The sequence below is a fragment of the Diceros bicornis genome, chromosome 6 (assembly GCF_020826845.1).
Source record: "Diceros bicornis minor isolate mBicDic1 chromosome 6, mDicBic1.mat.cur, whole genome shotgun sequence".
NCBI lineage: Eukaryota > Metazoa > Chordata > Mammalia > Perissodactyla > Rhinocerotidae > Diceros > Diceros bicornis.
The window spans coordinates 24,787,732-24,805,128 of record NC_080745.1 but is presented as its reverse complement, the minus strand read 5'-3'; the positions used below and the strand labels follow the sequence as shown (position 1 = coordinate 24,805,128).

Here is a 17,397-nt window from a genome sequence, read left to right as displayed (position 1 = left end):
GTCAATGATCCATTCTGAATTAATTTTTGTGTATGGAGTGAGGTAAGGGTCATGTTTATTTTTTCCATATATTCATATATTCCAATACTATTTAGTAAAAAAAAAACTATCCTGTATTGAATTAACTTAGTATCTTTATAAAAAACAAACAAACAAAAAAATCAATTGATGTTTTGAATGTGGGTCTATTTCTGGACTCTTATCTCTATGTCTATATCTATTTCTTCTTTGACTCATAGGTTATTTAGGAATGTGTTGTTTAAATTCCACATATATGAGATTTTCAATATTTCTTTCTATTATTTATTTCTAATTTAATTCCACTTTGGTCTGAGAATATACTCTGAATGATTTCAATCCTTTCAAGTTTATTGAGACTTGTTTTATGGCTCAACATAGGGTCTATTCTGGTGAATGTCCCATGTGTGCTTGCAAAGAATATGTTTTATTCTGTTATTTCAAGGAGTGTTCAACAGACGTCAATTAGGTCAAGTTGGTTGACAGTGTTCAAGTCTTTAGACCCTTGTTAATTTTATGTCTACTTGATTCTAACAATTACTAGAACCAAGTATTTAAGCTATATTAAATTATTCAAAGTATTGTACAATTCAAAGCAATTACTCTTCTATAATATCTAGACAGCATATATTTCTATAACAAAAATACAGATATGGACACATGTAGTTTAACTTCACTTTCCCTTCAATTCCTTATTTTCAAATAAGCTATATTTTCTTTGTAAATGACTAAAATAACTTTATCCAGTGTCAACATAAAAAAGTTACTTCCTATAATACATACATAGAGTAGTTCACATCTTAATGGTTTCATGTTTCAACTGTTAAAAATGTTAAGAACAATCAATTTGAGGAAAAAAATGTGGAACCTACAAGCAATTTCTTAAATCAAGGGCAGCATGGTCTTCTTAAAATGCATTTTTCACTATAAGCACAATTATTACATGAGTGAAATTCAATGGCACAGACACCAAAGTAATTTTATGAATTGATAATAGCCACAAGATGACATTATCAAGGGTAAAGAAGCCATAAAGCATGACTTAAAAACAACTAATCCCCAAATTTCCCCCATTATTTTAGAGAAGGAAGATTTAACTTTTAGCATTCTGTTTTAAAAACTTCCTACTAAGTTATAGACTATACGGTAAATATAAGAAATACTAAGTAATATCAACAAACTACAAAACAACCTAATTTATATTTATATCAATAAAAACTATAAAATAAGTATAAATTCACTTATGTGAGATTTGATCCAATCATTGTACAGGCACTAGCTTATTTGTATGCATGACTAGCTTTTAAAATTAATTAATATTCAAGGATTTCAATTTTTAAAATGCATCTTAAAGAATTAAATTAATTATTATAAATAAAATATTTAGCGCCATTTGACTTCATTCTGCCAAGGGGGAGGGCACGGAGAGAGAGAGAGAAAGATCCTTTGATCAAAGTGTCCCTCAGTGTGAGTTATTTCATTACCCATGATGTAACACAACTATCTGAAATTTAGTTCAAGATGCCCTTATCCACTGACCAGTTTCTTTTTTCACAGTGCCAAGGCTATGTGCCAACTGCCTAAGCAACAACAGTTTCACTTTAATTGCAATAAACAAACTAACAAAAAAGAAATCAGAATAGACTTGACAGCACTAACAACAAACATGTATCAAATTTTTCTCTATAGTAAATGTGTTCTGTTTAAGAAATTCCTTCTTAAATCATAGTAATAAAGACTTTTTTTGCCAAAAAAAAAAAAAATAAGGTTCTGATATCCCATTAAAAGCAAGTCAAGAATTCTGAATCTAAAACTGAACTTTAACTTGTGATGTTAGTGTTAACCAACACGGTGAACAAGAGCAACGGTTCAGAATTAAGGGCAGCCAAGGCCAAGTCCTAATAATTTGAAAAGGTACTGCTGAGAGCTAAAAATATAATCACTTTTTTAAAAAGCTTCTTATAATAATCAATTACCCAACCTTTCTTCTGTTAACTAGGTCAACATTATTCCCATTTCACAGATGAAGAGACTGGGAGAAGTGCAAAGTGACTTGCTCAGTGCTGAGAGAGCCAGACGACAAGAATTCACAGCAGTTCTAGCAGGTCCTATTCCTCCCTTCTGTCAACAATCACCTTTTCTCCCCCACTGTTCTCCCTTTCCCTAGACCATTCTAAGATAAAGAAACACCTGCAAGAATCTTTACAGTCAGTATACGTTAGAGAAAAACCTTACAGTTTTTATGCAACGTCAAAGCACAGTTCCTGAAAACGAGCAATGTGAACACTGTTCTTACATATTTTAAAGATACTTTCTACCAAATCTATCAAAAGATGCTTCAGATCTAACAATTATAGGAATTATTTTTAATATAAACAAAATCAACCAATATGAATTCTAGTTTCATTTTTGTTAGTTAAGAGTACCCCACCACCACCACCACTCAGCCTTGGTGCACTATTATTACTAACGTTTTTATTTTTAAAAAATTCAGATTATTCTTACTGAAATGCCAGTTACAAGCAAAAACAAAAACAAAAGCAAAACACACATGAACATATGCAACAGGAGCAGGAAACAGGACAGTGTAAAGAGGAAGAGAGAAAAGAGAAAGAATCGCAACCCACTGTTAATCATTAGTGACAAAGGCTCTCAGTCTTTTAGGGTAAAATTGCACATTTAGAATTCTCAAGCAAAGATTAACCTAGCAGGTGTGCTTGGAGAGGTATGCCCTCCAGGGACGACACTCTCACTAAGGTCATGGTTTCCATCCTGGTCATAGCAGTTAACCTCACATTGTTTCACAGCCAGACCGGACAAGGCAAACATCTTCTAGAAGTCTGTACATATACCACTAGTTTAAGTTATAATGTATATCCCTTTATCTGGGTCTCTATAACTTAAATTGACTACTACTGTCAGGGAAGGGGGGACTCAAAGCATAGTTCTATAGACGTGGGGCAAGAACAGCAACTGAATAAACACAGAAACCTCACTCTACCATAATCAGACATGAAATGCTTAAAAACGTTTTTTGTTTTGTTTTGTTCTTTAGAATTCTTCTTATACCAGGAGTTCCTAATGTAGGGTATGCATGGGTTTTATTATAAGCAAAACTTAGCATGTATGCTCATTTTTAGGGTGAGAAGGGGTATAGCTTCCATTAGATTCCTAAAGAGGTCCAGAAGCAAAACAAAGTTATGAACCACTAACTTATATAATTACCTTAAAAAAACTTTGTAAGCTGTTGGGGAGGGGTGCTATTTTATTATCATACATGATTTTTAGCCAAAATTTTCTTTATCCAAGAAATTTGATTCTAAAATACGTGACTTGTAATCACCGAAAACTGCAACCATTCTTTGCACATAAATTATCTCTGGTAAATATTTAATCTCAGGCTACTTTCCTTATCAACTAAAAACTGTACTCAGAGAATGAAAACACATTTTAAATATCAAAATTAAGCAAAATTGGGAAGTGAATTCTTTTTAAGTATAAAAATGCCTGAATGCATTTCAAGACCAAACTCAAAAGACCTTTACACTGTCCAGTTTCTACCATCTGCACTACCAGTGCCTTCTTTTAATACAGTTAAATCAACTGGTTCCCCCAAGCTCGTTAAATGCTTGAATCTAGAAATGTGGTTAATGCCAGAGTTTTCTAATCATAAAGAAACTTCTCATCTTGTTTAACCTATGCCCTCTTTTGTTAAATATAACTCTTAAACATCCTTTAACGTTATTTGAAATTTTGAATAAATTACAGTTTTAAAATCAAATCAAAACTATGATAATTTTAGAAGTTTAAAATTTTGCTCTTGAAAAGTTTTACTTAGACATCAATCATGTGGTATCAATGCTGAGCTCTGTGTCACCTTGCTAGCCACAAGCTTCTCTCCTCTAGGTCATGCAAAAGAGTATATGAGAGGTCACTTTCAACATCATGTGTATTATGTTGCTTTGTTTTGAAGTGACACATGTTCCCTGGGGATTCTCATGCCATTGGTGGGGGTGAGGGAGGTAAGATATGCAGGCCCTCTCCTCTTGAGATTCATGGTTGTGCAGGATTCTACCACAATCTGTAACCTGATCAACTGACTTTGGGCCTGGGCAATGGCGTAAAACTTCATTTCACCTTCAGAACAGAACTTTCTCCCAGTTAAAAATAGTTTAGGCCATGTTGGCCTGGGTTATCTTTATCTGGAAAACAGGGACTAGAAACAGCACAGTAAGCACAGAAAGGAGAGTTGACCACAATAGGATGAAAACTCTCATAGACTTTCTAAAAGTCTTACTGTAGTTTTAGAAACTGGACGGAAAGAAGGGGAAGCAGAGGTGAGGTACAGGTCAGGTCAGGGCAATTTACTAAGTGTTAATATATGAATAATAAATAACAACCTCACAAGGTGCTTTGCAAAAGACAGAACAGTATAAAACAGCTTCCCTGCCCTTATAACTTTCTGGAGAAGATACTTCAGGAATAAAAAAGGTATATAAAGTTTCTGAGAAAAGAGAGACCAATGAAGGTTCAGAGTTCAGGGAGATCTTTGGGAATGAGACTTAAGCCAGACTCTAAAGGATGTATGATTTGAATTCCTGGGGCAGGGGTGCGGGAGTCGTAAACCAATCAAAGAATTCACTGATGTGTTAGGAGAAGTGAGAAGGGGAGCAATAAGGAGGAAAACAGTCCAGCTGAAATAGTGCTTGTATTTCAAAGAGAAGTAGCAAATAAGAGTGGATAGATGGTGTGGGCCTAAGCAGGTGGCAAGCATTAAATGCATAAGAATCAAATTATATCCTCTGAGCAAATCTCAGAAGATTTTTGAGTAAGATTTTTATAAGTGTTGGTAAATTTATATAAGATGGATATAGGTGGTACACAGAGAAGAATGAATTAAAGAAAAAAAACAATATTGTGTAACAAACAATCCAGGTACGAAGTGATTAAAATCTCAGTTAGGATAGTGCAGTGGAAATTCAAATATAACACTTACTGAATGCCTGATGCAAGAAGCTGAGTATACCAACACAAATAAGACAAGGGTCCTGTCCTCAAGTGCCTCACAATTGATAGAGGAAACTCACCATTGTGGAAGGTGTTCTATCAGAGATAAGTGCCATAGCAACAGACAGCACAGAGTTGTAATTCTGCTTAGAGGGATTGGGGCAAGAAGCAAGTTAGATAAACCTCCCTACCATCTTTCCACATGAAAAGAGCCAGGGAAATGCACACAGGTAGAAAATGAACACAGGTTCAGGGAACCTGCAAGTAGGCTCTAGTGGCTGGAGTAAAAAGTACATGACAGAAAATAAAATATTCTTTAAAAAAAGTTTGTATAGCATACCAAGACTTTGGGGGAAACAAATATTTTCAAGCAGGAGAATGATATAATCTGTGTTTTGGAAAGATAATACCAGGGCAATGGATAGAATGGACTGGAAAGATCAAAAGGAAAAAAAATTAGGCTTTTATAATAATCTCAGACAGAGAATGAAGACAGGTTTCAACAGCAAGGTGTAAATGGGAATAAGGAATGAGAGACAGATGGGAAATAATTTTTTTTTGCACATAGCTTGACTGATTGATAGATTGATTGATTGATTTTTGTGAGGAAGACTGGCTCTGAGCTAACACCCATTGCCAATCCTCCTCTTTTTGCTGAGGAAGATTAGCCCTGAGCTAACATCTGTACCCATCTTCCTCTATTTTGTATGTGGGATGCCACCACGGCATGGCTCGATGAGTGGTACGTCGGTCCGTGCCTGGGATCCAACCTGTGAACGCTGGCCACTACGCCACCTGGCTGGCCCCCGGAAATAATTTTTAAATGAGTAAAATTTACCTACTGATAATGGAAAGTATGTTCCTCTAAAACATCATGCTCTTTTCAGACTTGGAGACTTTCAATGGACGTACTCCACTGAGATGGACTCATCCATGGGAAGTCTCAGTCTAAGTAACTGCTTCTTCAAGGAAACCTTTCCCGGCATGCAAACCAAGTTAGATCTCCTCTGATGTGCTCCCACAGGATCCTGTACATCTCATAAACATCCATCACACATGGAATTGCAGGTTCAATGTTGTCTTCCCCTCAGACAATAAAACTCCAGAAGAGCAGAGAGAATTCAACTTGGGCATTGTGGTACAATCAGTGCCTAGCACTGATTCTGGCATATATTAGGCACTCTGTAAATAGCTGTTGAAAAAATAAATGGAGTTCACAGATAGGATCAATTTTAAACCTATTTCTCCCATCTATCCACCAGACAGCCCCACCAGCCCTCACCCCCTCCAAGAGGAAACTTCAGTCTTAACCATGCTGAGTATGCAGTACTCTCAGAACATTCAGGAAGAGCTGTCCATTAGTCCTCTACAGACACCAGGGTTTTTAACAAATTCTAATAGCTGAAGTCATGGTTGCTCCTCTCCTCCTCTTGCTAATTCTGTAATTATTATATTATAGCTAATATTAAATGAGCACTGATTATATGCTGAGCATTTCTTATGTATTATCTCATCTACCTTCAAACAAACCTTATTGAATTAGGTATTATTATTAACTCCTATTACACTGATGAGGAAGCTGATACTTTGTTAGAAAATTTGCCTAAAATCAGAGAGCAATTAAGTAGCAAAACAAAGGTTTGAACACAGGCAAACTAACTTAAGAACTTGTGCTTCCAAAAGTACATGAAATCACCCAGGAAGAAAAAAGCACAGACTAGAGCAAAAAGAGATGACAAACCACAGACCGTTAAGAACAGTAAAATTTAAGGGGCAGACACTGCAAAGGAAGAAGCAACTTAAGAAATGGTATTCACACCCCTGTGTAATTCCCTCACCTTGAGTGTGGAATGAATCTAGTGACTTGCTTCTAACCAAAAGAATGCAGTACAGATGATGGCATGTCACTTCTGTGGTTAGGTTATAAAAGACTGGGACTTCAGTCTTGCTAGCAGACTCTTGACTGTCTTCTTGGCTTGCATACTTGGATGAAGCAAGCTGCCGTGCTGGAGAGGCCCACATGGCAAGGAACTGAGGTCCTCAGTCTAACAACCCATGAGAAACTGAATGCTGCCAATGGCCACTGAGTGCAGGTGGAAGCAGATCCTTCCTCATTCAGTCCTTCAGAGGAGACCACAGACCCTGGCCAACATCTTGACTGCAGCCTTGTGAAAGAGTACAGTAGAGGATGCAGCTAGCCTGTGCCCAAATTCCTCATCTACAGAACTGTGAGATAATAAATGTGTATTGTTTTAAGCCACTGAGTCTGGGGTAATTTGTTATGTACTAATAGGTAACTATCAGAAGCTGAGAAGAAAAATCTAAAAATATAGATGTTTCAAGTTCTCCCTACAAGTATCTTCTGATAGTGATCAGCAGAAAGCTAAGAACTGAGCTTCAAGAAAAAACTACAGTTAGAAGCTGAGAAAAGAAGGAAAACTGAAAAATATAATGAGGAAAACTAATTGAAAGGCTCAGACTCAGGTTAGCAAATGAGTGGTCAAAGATTTTAGAGGTGGGGTACTTAACAGTGCTATTGAAGTAGCAAGCAAACCAGGTTTAAGGGGGAAAAAGGGCAAGATTTTTTAATTAAAAAATAATTTTCAAGACACTATTTCAGAGGAATAGTGCTAACAGTCAGTGGAAGACATACTAGATGGTAAAAAATAACTAGACACAGAATAGAGGATAATTATAAGATGAACCTATAGAATCAGAACTTCTAGTTATCATTTATAGATGAGAGTTGCGTACCAATGTTAATGAGAAAAAATTCAGATGCATAATCAATCTTTTAATACTCCAAACTCCTGATTAGACCTGATCAATTAACTGGTTAGATTTGATGTTTCCAATCTAGGTTTTATTATATAAAAATAAGTCTTAAATTGAAGTTGCTTGAATTAAGTTGCAATTATAGGTTCCTGGATTCCATAGCTCATGTTTGACCTTTCCAGTTTTAATTTTTTAAAACCATTTCATACATGATAACCTAAGGTTTACCCATACTTTTGTGACCCTCCCTTACCCTAGAGTCAAAAGCAAGACTTGTTATGCTTAAAAGCCCTGGATACTATATTCCAATTTTAACACTATCAGTTCCCATTTGGTAGCTGGTACTTTTATTTCTAATTCCCGTGTCAGGCTCCACACCACAGGGATGAGGGCTCATATTTCTCTGATATCTTTTCAGACCATCAAATATAGTCCTGAAGCCATTATAAACTTCCCCCTTCTTGACTTACTAGTTTAGGAAGCTATCACACAGTCGTTTGTATCTATACGCCAATGGAATTATTTTTGATATTTTATGGTCATTCTACCTCTTCTCAATTTTCTATAGCAGCTTTATTTTCAACAGCATGTTTAAATAAAGATGTTTTATTTCTCACTTTATTTTGACATTTAATCTAAATCTATGCTTGCCTCTCATGTTGAACCATTCAATTTTTTCCAATGTTTCCCTAAATTTCAGAATCTGTGTAATACTTTTTTGGATTTGTATGGATTTGTATCTACAAGCCATCTTGAGTAGTTCATGCAAGAAAGCACAGACATACTTGTTGATAGCACGAGAAGTGCTGCAAGATTTCCTGCAGTAATTCCTGTAGGCAGCCCCAGTGGTAGAGCTGACGAGAGCATACCGTGCAAAGCAGCCATAAAGCCTTTGGAGAAGAAAGGATGGGGCTGTAAGGTCAATAGCAGTAGCGGCAGACAGAGCCAATCTGAAGGAATATGGAAAAGTAGAGCATATCACTTTTTTCTTCCAGCTTTGGGTGTGATATACGTGTCAATAATCTGCTATAAATGGACACTGAAAAAGTGGGGCAAGAGAAGACAAGCAGAAGATTTAGGGCAAGATAAAATAGTAATTATTTCCTTCCAATTGCTCAAGCCAAAAACTTTGGAATCTCTCTTTCTCTCATATTTCACATCTAATCCATCAGCAAATCTCATTGACCCTACTTTCAAAATATATCCAGAATCCAACTAATTCTCCCCACATGTGCAGTTACTACTCAATTTAAGCCACCATCATCTAGAGCCTAGACTATTGCAAGAATTTCCTAACTGGTGTTCCTGCTTCCATTCTTGCTCTCCTCCAATCTACTCCCACGGTAGATCAATCAACAGCCACCGAGATCTTTTAAAACTCTCCAGTGGCCTCCCATATCACCCAGGATAAAACCCAGAGTTCTTGCCATGGCTTACAAGACAAAACCCCACATGACACCGTCTCATTGCCTATCCCACTACTTCACTGATCACATCTCCTATCATGCTCTCTCACTCATTCCACTATAACCACGATGCCTCCTCCTTGCTGTTTCCTAAACACACAAAGCATATTCCATGTCAGGGCCACTGTATTTGCTATTTCATACCTTTACTTGGAATGCTCTTCTTCCATGTATCCACATAACCCAGTCCCTCATTTCATTCAAGTCTCTATTTAAATATCATCTTATTATTTTATCAGTCCTATCTAAAAGAGTACCCCTGCTCACTCTGTCCTCTCCTTGTTTCTTTTTTGTCTTAATATTTACCAGCTAACGTTGTGTATTTACTATCTGTTTATTGACCGTCTCTCCCTACCCCTTACCTACCTCAAATAGAATTTAAACTCCATGAGAATGGAGGCTTTTTTGGTTTTTGTTCAGGTATTCCTAGCTCCTAAAACAGTACCTGTACATAAAAAGTACTCAACTTCATATCTGCTGAATGAATGAATGAATGAAAGAAAAGATTACTGAAACAGGACTCAGAGATAACAATAAGGAGGAGCCAAGAGTACATGTATTTTGCTTTGGTAAAGAAATGGGATTTCGTACACTGAATAAGGAAAACGAGAATTCCAAACTCATGAAAATTTTATGGTGATTTAGATAAGCAAACAGGATACAAATACTATCTGAGCACTTTAGAAATAAAACTATAATTTGGTTCTAGAAAAATGTGATAATGAAGCGCAAAACATTCCAACAAAGGTGGCAGAACAGTTCACAGGCTGGGCTAGGAAATACAGGTGTGAAATAAACTATTGTAAAGGAAGATTTTGGTTAACCATCTATTAGTTTTTTGTTCGTTTCTTTTATTTTGTTTTCTAGAACAGAAAGGTTTTAGCTGGAATAAGAGTCAAAGATAGGTTCTGAATATGGCTCAATAAATGATCTGTATGCCATCCTGTAGTCACAAATAATGTTTCAAGTGCAGAACCAAGGGCATAGTGGTAGAGTGGAGGTAGAACACAAGCACAGTAATAAAATGCATCTATGAACACTGTCCAAGAATGTGCTCAAATGAAAGCGAGACTGAAACTTTTGGTGTCACTTTAAAAGCCTAACGCAAAAAATTAAATAAAAACAACTAAGCTGATAACATCAATCCAAAGGCATACCAGAAAGGCACAGGCTTCAGAAAACATGGGAGAAGAAGAACAAAGATAGATTTCAAGGCTGATTGGGAAAAAAACAGGAAAGGAAAACAGAGAATGAACATATGAATTAGAAACACAGAGCAGAAAGATAGTTCCAACTAAGGAAACAAGAGATGGTAGGCCTGCTTTAGGGAAGATGCCTTCAATGTCAGAGGAAAGAAAAGGAGGTGAATAAAGAACATTGAGGGAAATTAGGGAGGAATTATCTAAAGGAGGAAAATTTAAACCAGAATGTCAGATGAGCCAAAGTGTAGAATGACAGGAGCAAAAGGGAGAAGGAAAAGGAAGTCATAAATGTTCAAGCAACTCTCAAAAATGGCATAAAATGTACCAAAATTAGTTAAGCAGGAGCACGTAATTTTTACAAGAGGCAGCATAAAGTTGCAGATATAAGAATGAACTGAATCAAGCATCAGTCAGTTTTGTCACTAACCAGCTCTATGACCTTGAGCAAGTCACTTAACCTCTCTGGGACTTATTTCCTCTGTTTAAAAAAAAAAATGTGTGTGTGGGGGGCGGGGTGCGCGGTTAGGTCGAAAATGGGTGATCACTCTATGTCTTTTTTCCTCCAGCTTACAAGAGGGGGAAAGACAGCAAAAGCACAGAACTCTTAAAGAAAGAATCAGAAAAATAGAAAATTTTTAAAATGAGAAGAATAATAGTTAACTACAGTTTTGCACAGGCTTTACAATTTAAAAAGCGCTTTTACATACATAATTATATGTACTCCTCACAGCGAGCCTGAAAGGCAGACAAGGCAGGTATCCCTTCACACCATTTTACAAACAGAGTAACTGAGGCTCAGAAAGATTAAGCAACTGGCTCAAGGACACAGAAACAGTGGCAGATCCAAAATCCAACCCAGACCTAACAGCAGCACAAAGTCCACTACTATCCTTCTAAGTTTAGATGCCCTCCTCCTGTGTGACTAAGGTTTTGCAGGGTATTTTTGTGGCTTATTCAGTAGTAAATAAGTTAAGAGTTATAAACATGCAAAAAAAAACCTCTTGTAACTTACAGTAAAATTCCTTTAGAATTAGAAGAGTTATCTTATATGTAAACTACATGTAAACTAATTCACTATACAAAACGTTTTCCTACAAAGTTGAACTTGATTTAGTTACAACCTATTAAGACTACTCTTTCAGGGGCTGGCCCCGTGTCTTAGCCGTTAAGGGCGCGCGCTCCGCTGCTGCTGGCCCGGGTTCTGATCCCGGGCGCACACCGACGCACCGCTTCTCCGGCCATGCTGAGGCCGCGTCCCACATACGGCAACTAGAAGGATGTGCAACTATGACGTACAACTATCTACTGGGGCTTTGGGGGGGGGGGGGAAAGGAGGAGGATTGGCAATAGATGTTAGCTCAGAGCCAGTCTTCCTCAGCAAAAAGAGGAGGATTAGCATGGATGTTAGCTCACGGCTGATCTTCCTCACAAAAAAAAAAAAAAAAAGACTACTCTTTCAGTCCACATTTATCTCTTTTAAATTTTAAAGCACTATGCAAAACAGTTATTACTGCAGTTGCAATAGTCAGCCTTTCTGCATACAGAATACCTGACCTTTGATCTTGAATTCTGATATAGCTATTAAAACACTAAACAAGCTGCCTCAATTTGTACGCCCTAGATGCCAAGAGTATAGAGAAAGTGGCAGAAGTGGATCGAGAAGGAAGTTTTGTTTGGTTCCGTTTGTAACATCTAACAGGACTGTCACCACATATCTATGGTAGTGATAATACAACAACAGGATTTTCCTTATCCTATTCTTTGCTCTAAAAGCCATAATCAGCCAGAGCTGACTAATTAACTGCAGTACTACGGAAAAATCTTAGGAATATAATCTGCTGCTGACTGGTCTCAACCTATTTTATCACTCCTTTTCTTTACGTACATTTTAACCGAACAGAGTAAGTTTTGGATAAAATTCCAAAAATATGTATATGATTCTAGCATTTTTATTTTAACAGGCAAATTTTTTCCTTCCGAGTGGCTAAGAAACTCCGGCTGAACAGTTCCACCTTTTCCAGTGATCCTTACTCCTCTGCATTCCTCTTCTTCCTCTACCCCCCAGTAAACGCACCTATGATCTATCATAGCCCACACAACACTACTCTTCACAAATCAACAGATCATGATTCCTTCCTACTGGAGATCATTGCAAGTCTTCTTGATGGAAGAAAGGGTGTGAGGAAGAATAAAGGATCAAAGGGCAGTTTAAGGGCAAAAGCGGGGAAAATCCCAAAAGAGGGACCAGAGAAAGTGGAAACTGGAGCTCAGTTACATCAGTGGCTACAATCATGTTCCTGTTTTTCTCCTGTATTACTTCAACCTTCCCTGTAGTTCCTCTTTTAAAGCAGTTGGATAAACTGTGGCCAGATAAGCATGTCTGAAGTAGAAACCTGGGGGAAATCAAAGCCTACACTGAATGAGCCACAGCCAATTATCCATCATCTGATTATCAGGCACTGACATACACCAAGACCCACAGAATAATGTAAATGAAAAAGAACATCAGAATCTTGATCAGAAAATCTAACTTTAAGACCTGGTATGCTGCATGATTTCCAACAAGTGAACTAACTTTCCTGAGGCTCACCACTCTAATCTATAAACAGGGATAATATACCAACAATCTACTATTTTACAGAGTTGCTGTGAAAATCTGAGACAAATACTACACATTTGAGGCAAGCAACTTTTTAAATCACTATAATGTTGTAAAGGATAATAAAATTCTTAATTGAAGACCCTCTCTGCAGTCACATACCCATATTCTGCCTCTCTTAAGAGTTATACTGAAAGGAGCATAATTCAGGTGGATAACGATGAAGTGGCTTTTCAGCAACCATCTGAAATAAGCATTATATAGTCACCTAACAAAAAGTTTATATAGCCCAACCATAAAGTACAATTATTCACATACAAGGCTAATGCTATTCACTATCAACAAAATACGTATATCAGATTTTAGTCCCAGTAGTATGTTAAGTAATCTACATCTTCTCATCTAATATCCTACCTATATACAGCGTAGTAGAAAAAGTATGGAGCTCGATATCTGAATGACCTAAGATTGAATCCCAGCTAGGTTATCATAAGCGGTAGGCCTTGGCCAAGTCTGAGCTGAAATATCCTCAAATGTAAATTAGGAATAATACTAACTACTTCATATGATTAAGATTATTGTGATTATGTCTGTATTGAGCCTAATCTGGTGCCTAGTACACTGTGGTTGCTCAATATATGGTGGCTGGTAATTTGACTGCCTTCCCATTCCTTCAAAGCAAGCATCTTTGGTTTTTTGGGACTACTTAAACTACGTGATCAAACATGATTACCAAAAACTCTCTCAGCCAAGAAGTACAATGCAAGAGATTCCCTAAGATCATTCATAGACCCTGAAATTAATGTCCCTAAAATTAATGTAAGCACAAGATCAAATCTACAGAGATTAAAATCCATCCTTCCCTTCAGCTAGTCCCATCACATGATGATATGTGTCGTCAAGTCAATTAAAACCTCAACTACTGTTCCCTTCAGTCACTGAGACTCCTGAGGAAGGAGGTGGCTATTTTCTAACAGCCTCCCCATGAGAAGCAACTGCTCTAAGAGCTAGGCTGGCTGCTGTCCCTTCCCTGAGAAGAACAGATGAAAACAGGAAGATAGGAGAGAAGACGATTTAGCTTAACTTGGAAAGCTAAATTAACTAAGGAAAGCAGATCAAGGAAGATTTAGGATGTTATCTTCTTCATGACTTTACCTTAAGCTTATGCCCCAACTACATGCTTTGGGCTGTTTTCATAGGGCTATTTTAATATTCCCTCAAGCTATCTCCTTTTCTCCTCTAGGGTTCATGACTATACTCAGATTTGATCCATGACAAAGTGTTTTTAAAAAATATAAATGAAAATCTCATTAAATACCGAGGTTGAGATTTAATCAGGCCCCCTTTTTTTCTTCCAGCTTATATTAACCAACAGTTCATTTTTTTGAGACGACATGATATTAAGACGTGCCTTCATCCAGCAATGAAGCAGCAATACATAAATCAGACTTCACCTTGTGCTTTCCCCCACAAAACTGTCATGTTTAGAACTCTCCTCATTGCCTACGCTCAGCCTTTCGGGCAGCCTGAGAGTCATACATAATGACTGTTAAAATAGATGGTCTGAGACACACAAAAGAACTACCAGGAAGAGTCAACGTGTATACACAAACATGCTGGTGTGATGATCTCCTAAGACAAGCTCTCAAAACTCAAAATCAGAGATTGATGATGGTGGAAGGTGGAGCAGGGTGGCCCGGGTGGAGCTGGATACAAAGAAAAGATTAAGATCTGGGAAGCAAAATGAAAAAGAACTGTAAGAGAGTGTTAAGGAGGAAAGAGTCCACTGTTTACCATACTGAGGAGGGAAGAGGGATTACACTAGGTAGGAACTGAAGAATCTACTAGGGAAAACTACAACAGTAAAGCAAAAACAAAGAGATTTCACCAAACTGAGACATTAGAATGAGCTCTCCCTCCTGTTCCAATTCCATGTGGGTTTTTTTCCCCAGGAAGCTGCAAAACAGTCTTTTTTCAAGAGGAATTATATTAACAAAGCAAATAAAGGAAATCTATGCTAAAAATGTAACCTACCTACACTGAGAGGTCTGAAAACGGAAATACTTCTTTCCCCGTTTTGTAGTGGGTTTCAAAACAGCAGGGACAGGGAGAGGGATAAGAGCTATAAGAGGGGGAGGGGAGCAGCCAAGCTCTTCCTGAGTATGAGGAGTTTCTGACTAAACGCTTATTTTCAATTTACCTTTTTGTGGTCAGCTGGCAGATTCCTAACTAAACACAGCATTCCACTCTGTAAATCAGAATCTGCTGAGGGGTTCCAACTCCAGAGTATTTAGAGTGTGTGCAAACACAACGCAGATGCAGAACCAGCACTTGCTTGGGTAGTACTCTAATACCCCCCATTGGGCGGCTAGAACTCCAGTGAGGTTCGAATTGACTAACAGTGCAACGAAAGGGAGAAAACAGCAAAGTTAAAGGGCGAGACTAAATTACCTAGAAAACCATGCAATTAGACGAAGACGTTTGTAGATGGGCAGTAGGAGAAAAACAGTGGACACAGAAAAAGGGACTAACTGGATAAACACCACCTTATCTACGGATTATACCCGTTTTCTTTATGGGGGTGCTACACAAGAAGGAAATCACTTTTATAAAGAAAAACCATGTCCTTCACCCCAAGCGGCTCATGTCGCGGGCAGGGGGCTGCCCGCCGAACAAGGGATGTCCAGCGCAAACCCTTAGCACACACTTACTTTCGTCCGGCCATTGATTTTGTAGTTGCCCAGCTTCCCGTTACAGTGGCGGATCAGGTCGTCCATGCTGCTCATGAGCAGCCCAATGGTTTCGCAGCCGGGCTCCTTGCCCTCGATCCAGGTGATCTTATCGCCTCGGATGTCCTTGGACGAGTCGCTCTTCTGGCTGACCAGCTGCCCGTCCGTGAACTTGCCAGTATCGTGCAGGGCGCGCACCTCGTCGCCGATCTGCTGCCCGGTCTCCTTGCCCAGGAAGTCGTCCACCACGCAGATGCCGTGCTTGTTCATGCACGGCACGATGTACTCCAACGCCAGCTTCAGCGCCGGCAGCGGCTTCGTCTGCCCGTTGGGCCGCAGGCCGCCGCCGTGGCTCAGCCCCTCGCCCGGCGTGTTGCTCGGCGGGTACAGGTTCGCTTTTTCCTGGTACGGCGGCTCCTCCTTCCCGGGCTCCGCCTCGGCCGCCGCCGGGCCCTGACCGCCGGGAGCCGCGCGAGGCGGGGACGCGGCCGCCGCGGGGTCGGGCGCGGGCTTGGCCTTTGCCTTGGTCGCGCCTCCGGCGGCCGGCGGGCCCGCAACCTCGGCGGCGGCGGCGCTGTCCCGGCGCGGCGCTGCCTTCCTGGCCTCCCTGGCCCCGGCCCCGCCGGCCCTGGGCGGCGGCGCGGCAGCCGTGGGCGCGGGGCCGGGGTGCCGGTGCTGGCCCGCTCCGGGGGCGCCCGGGGCGCCCTCGCCGCTCTGGCACACGAGCTTGTGCTTCTTCCAGTCCTGGCGCTGGTGCTCCTTGCTGCAGTAGAAGGAGCTGCGGCAGCGGCTGCAGCGCAGCAGGTTCTCCATCTTCCCGCACAGCTCGCAGTACTGCCGGTCTCGCTCGCTCGGACTCGGCCCGCCGGGCCCGCCGCTGTCATTGGCCATGGCGGCGGCGGCGGCTGAGCAGGAGGGGTGGCGGCCTGACGGCCTCGCCCGGGGCCGGGGAGCGGGCGGAGCGGCAGGGTTCGTCACTGCGCCATGCACACGCCGACCCTCGCCTCAGGGAGGCCGGAGCCCCGCGCCCTCGGCCCGGCCGGTTCCTCGTCCTCCGGGTCCGGCCGCGCAGCGCCGGCGGCCGCCTCAGCGCCTCATTGCCGCCAGGAGCTGGGGGAGCGCGGCCTGCGCGGCGGATGGCGACCTCCGCTCAGGCACGCGGGCCCGGGCGCGCGAGACCTGCAGCCTCGGCTGTCGCCGCCGCCTCAGCGTCCCGGGCGGCGCGGCCCGGCCTGTGGAAGAGCGTAGGGCGTGCGGGCGCCACTCGCTCTGCGCGCTCTGCACGTACACCACGGCCCCGCCGCGACCCGGGCGGGCGGTGCGCGAGGGCGGAGGGGGCGGAGGGAGAGCCGAGGGGAGGGCCGAGGGGGCGGCAGCGGCGCACTGTCGCTTGGGCACGGGCGGCGCCGGGGCCGCCTCCGCTCGCCCGTGCTCGGCGAGGCTGGGCCTCGGAGCCGGGCCCCGGCGCCCGCCCCCTCAGCCGACTCCGCCCGGGGCGGGCCTGGGACGCGGAGAGGCCGGCGCGCTGCCACCGCCCGCCGCGGCCTGCGCGGGGACGCCGAGAGGCAGGCCCGCGAGCAACGGAAGGGCGGGGGCTGCTC

The 17,397-nt window shown here is 41.2% G+C and overlaps 1 protein-coding gene across 1 annotated transcript in view; it reads right to left on the bottom strand.

Moving 5' to 3' along the window:
- EGLN1 (egl-9 family hypoxia inducible factor 1) overlaps positions 1–17,054 on the bottom strand; it is a 59,148-nt gene extending 42,094 nt beyond the window's left edge. Inside the window, exon 1 of the mRNA XM_058543027.1 lies at positions 15,779–17,054. Within this exon, the coding sequence (XP_058399010.1) occupies positions 15,779–16,687 (909 nt within the window). The 5' untranslated portion in view covers positions 16,688–17,054. The remainder of the gene's footprint in view (positions 1–15,778) is intronic.
- Between the last annotated feature and the right edge of the window lie 343 nt (positions 17,055–17,397).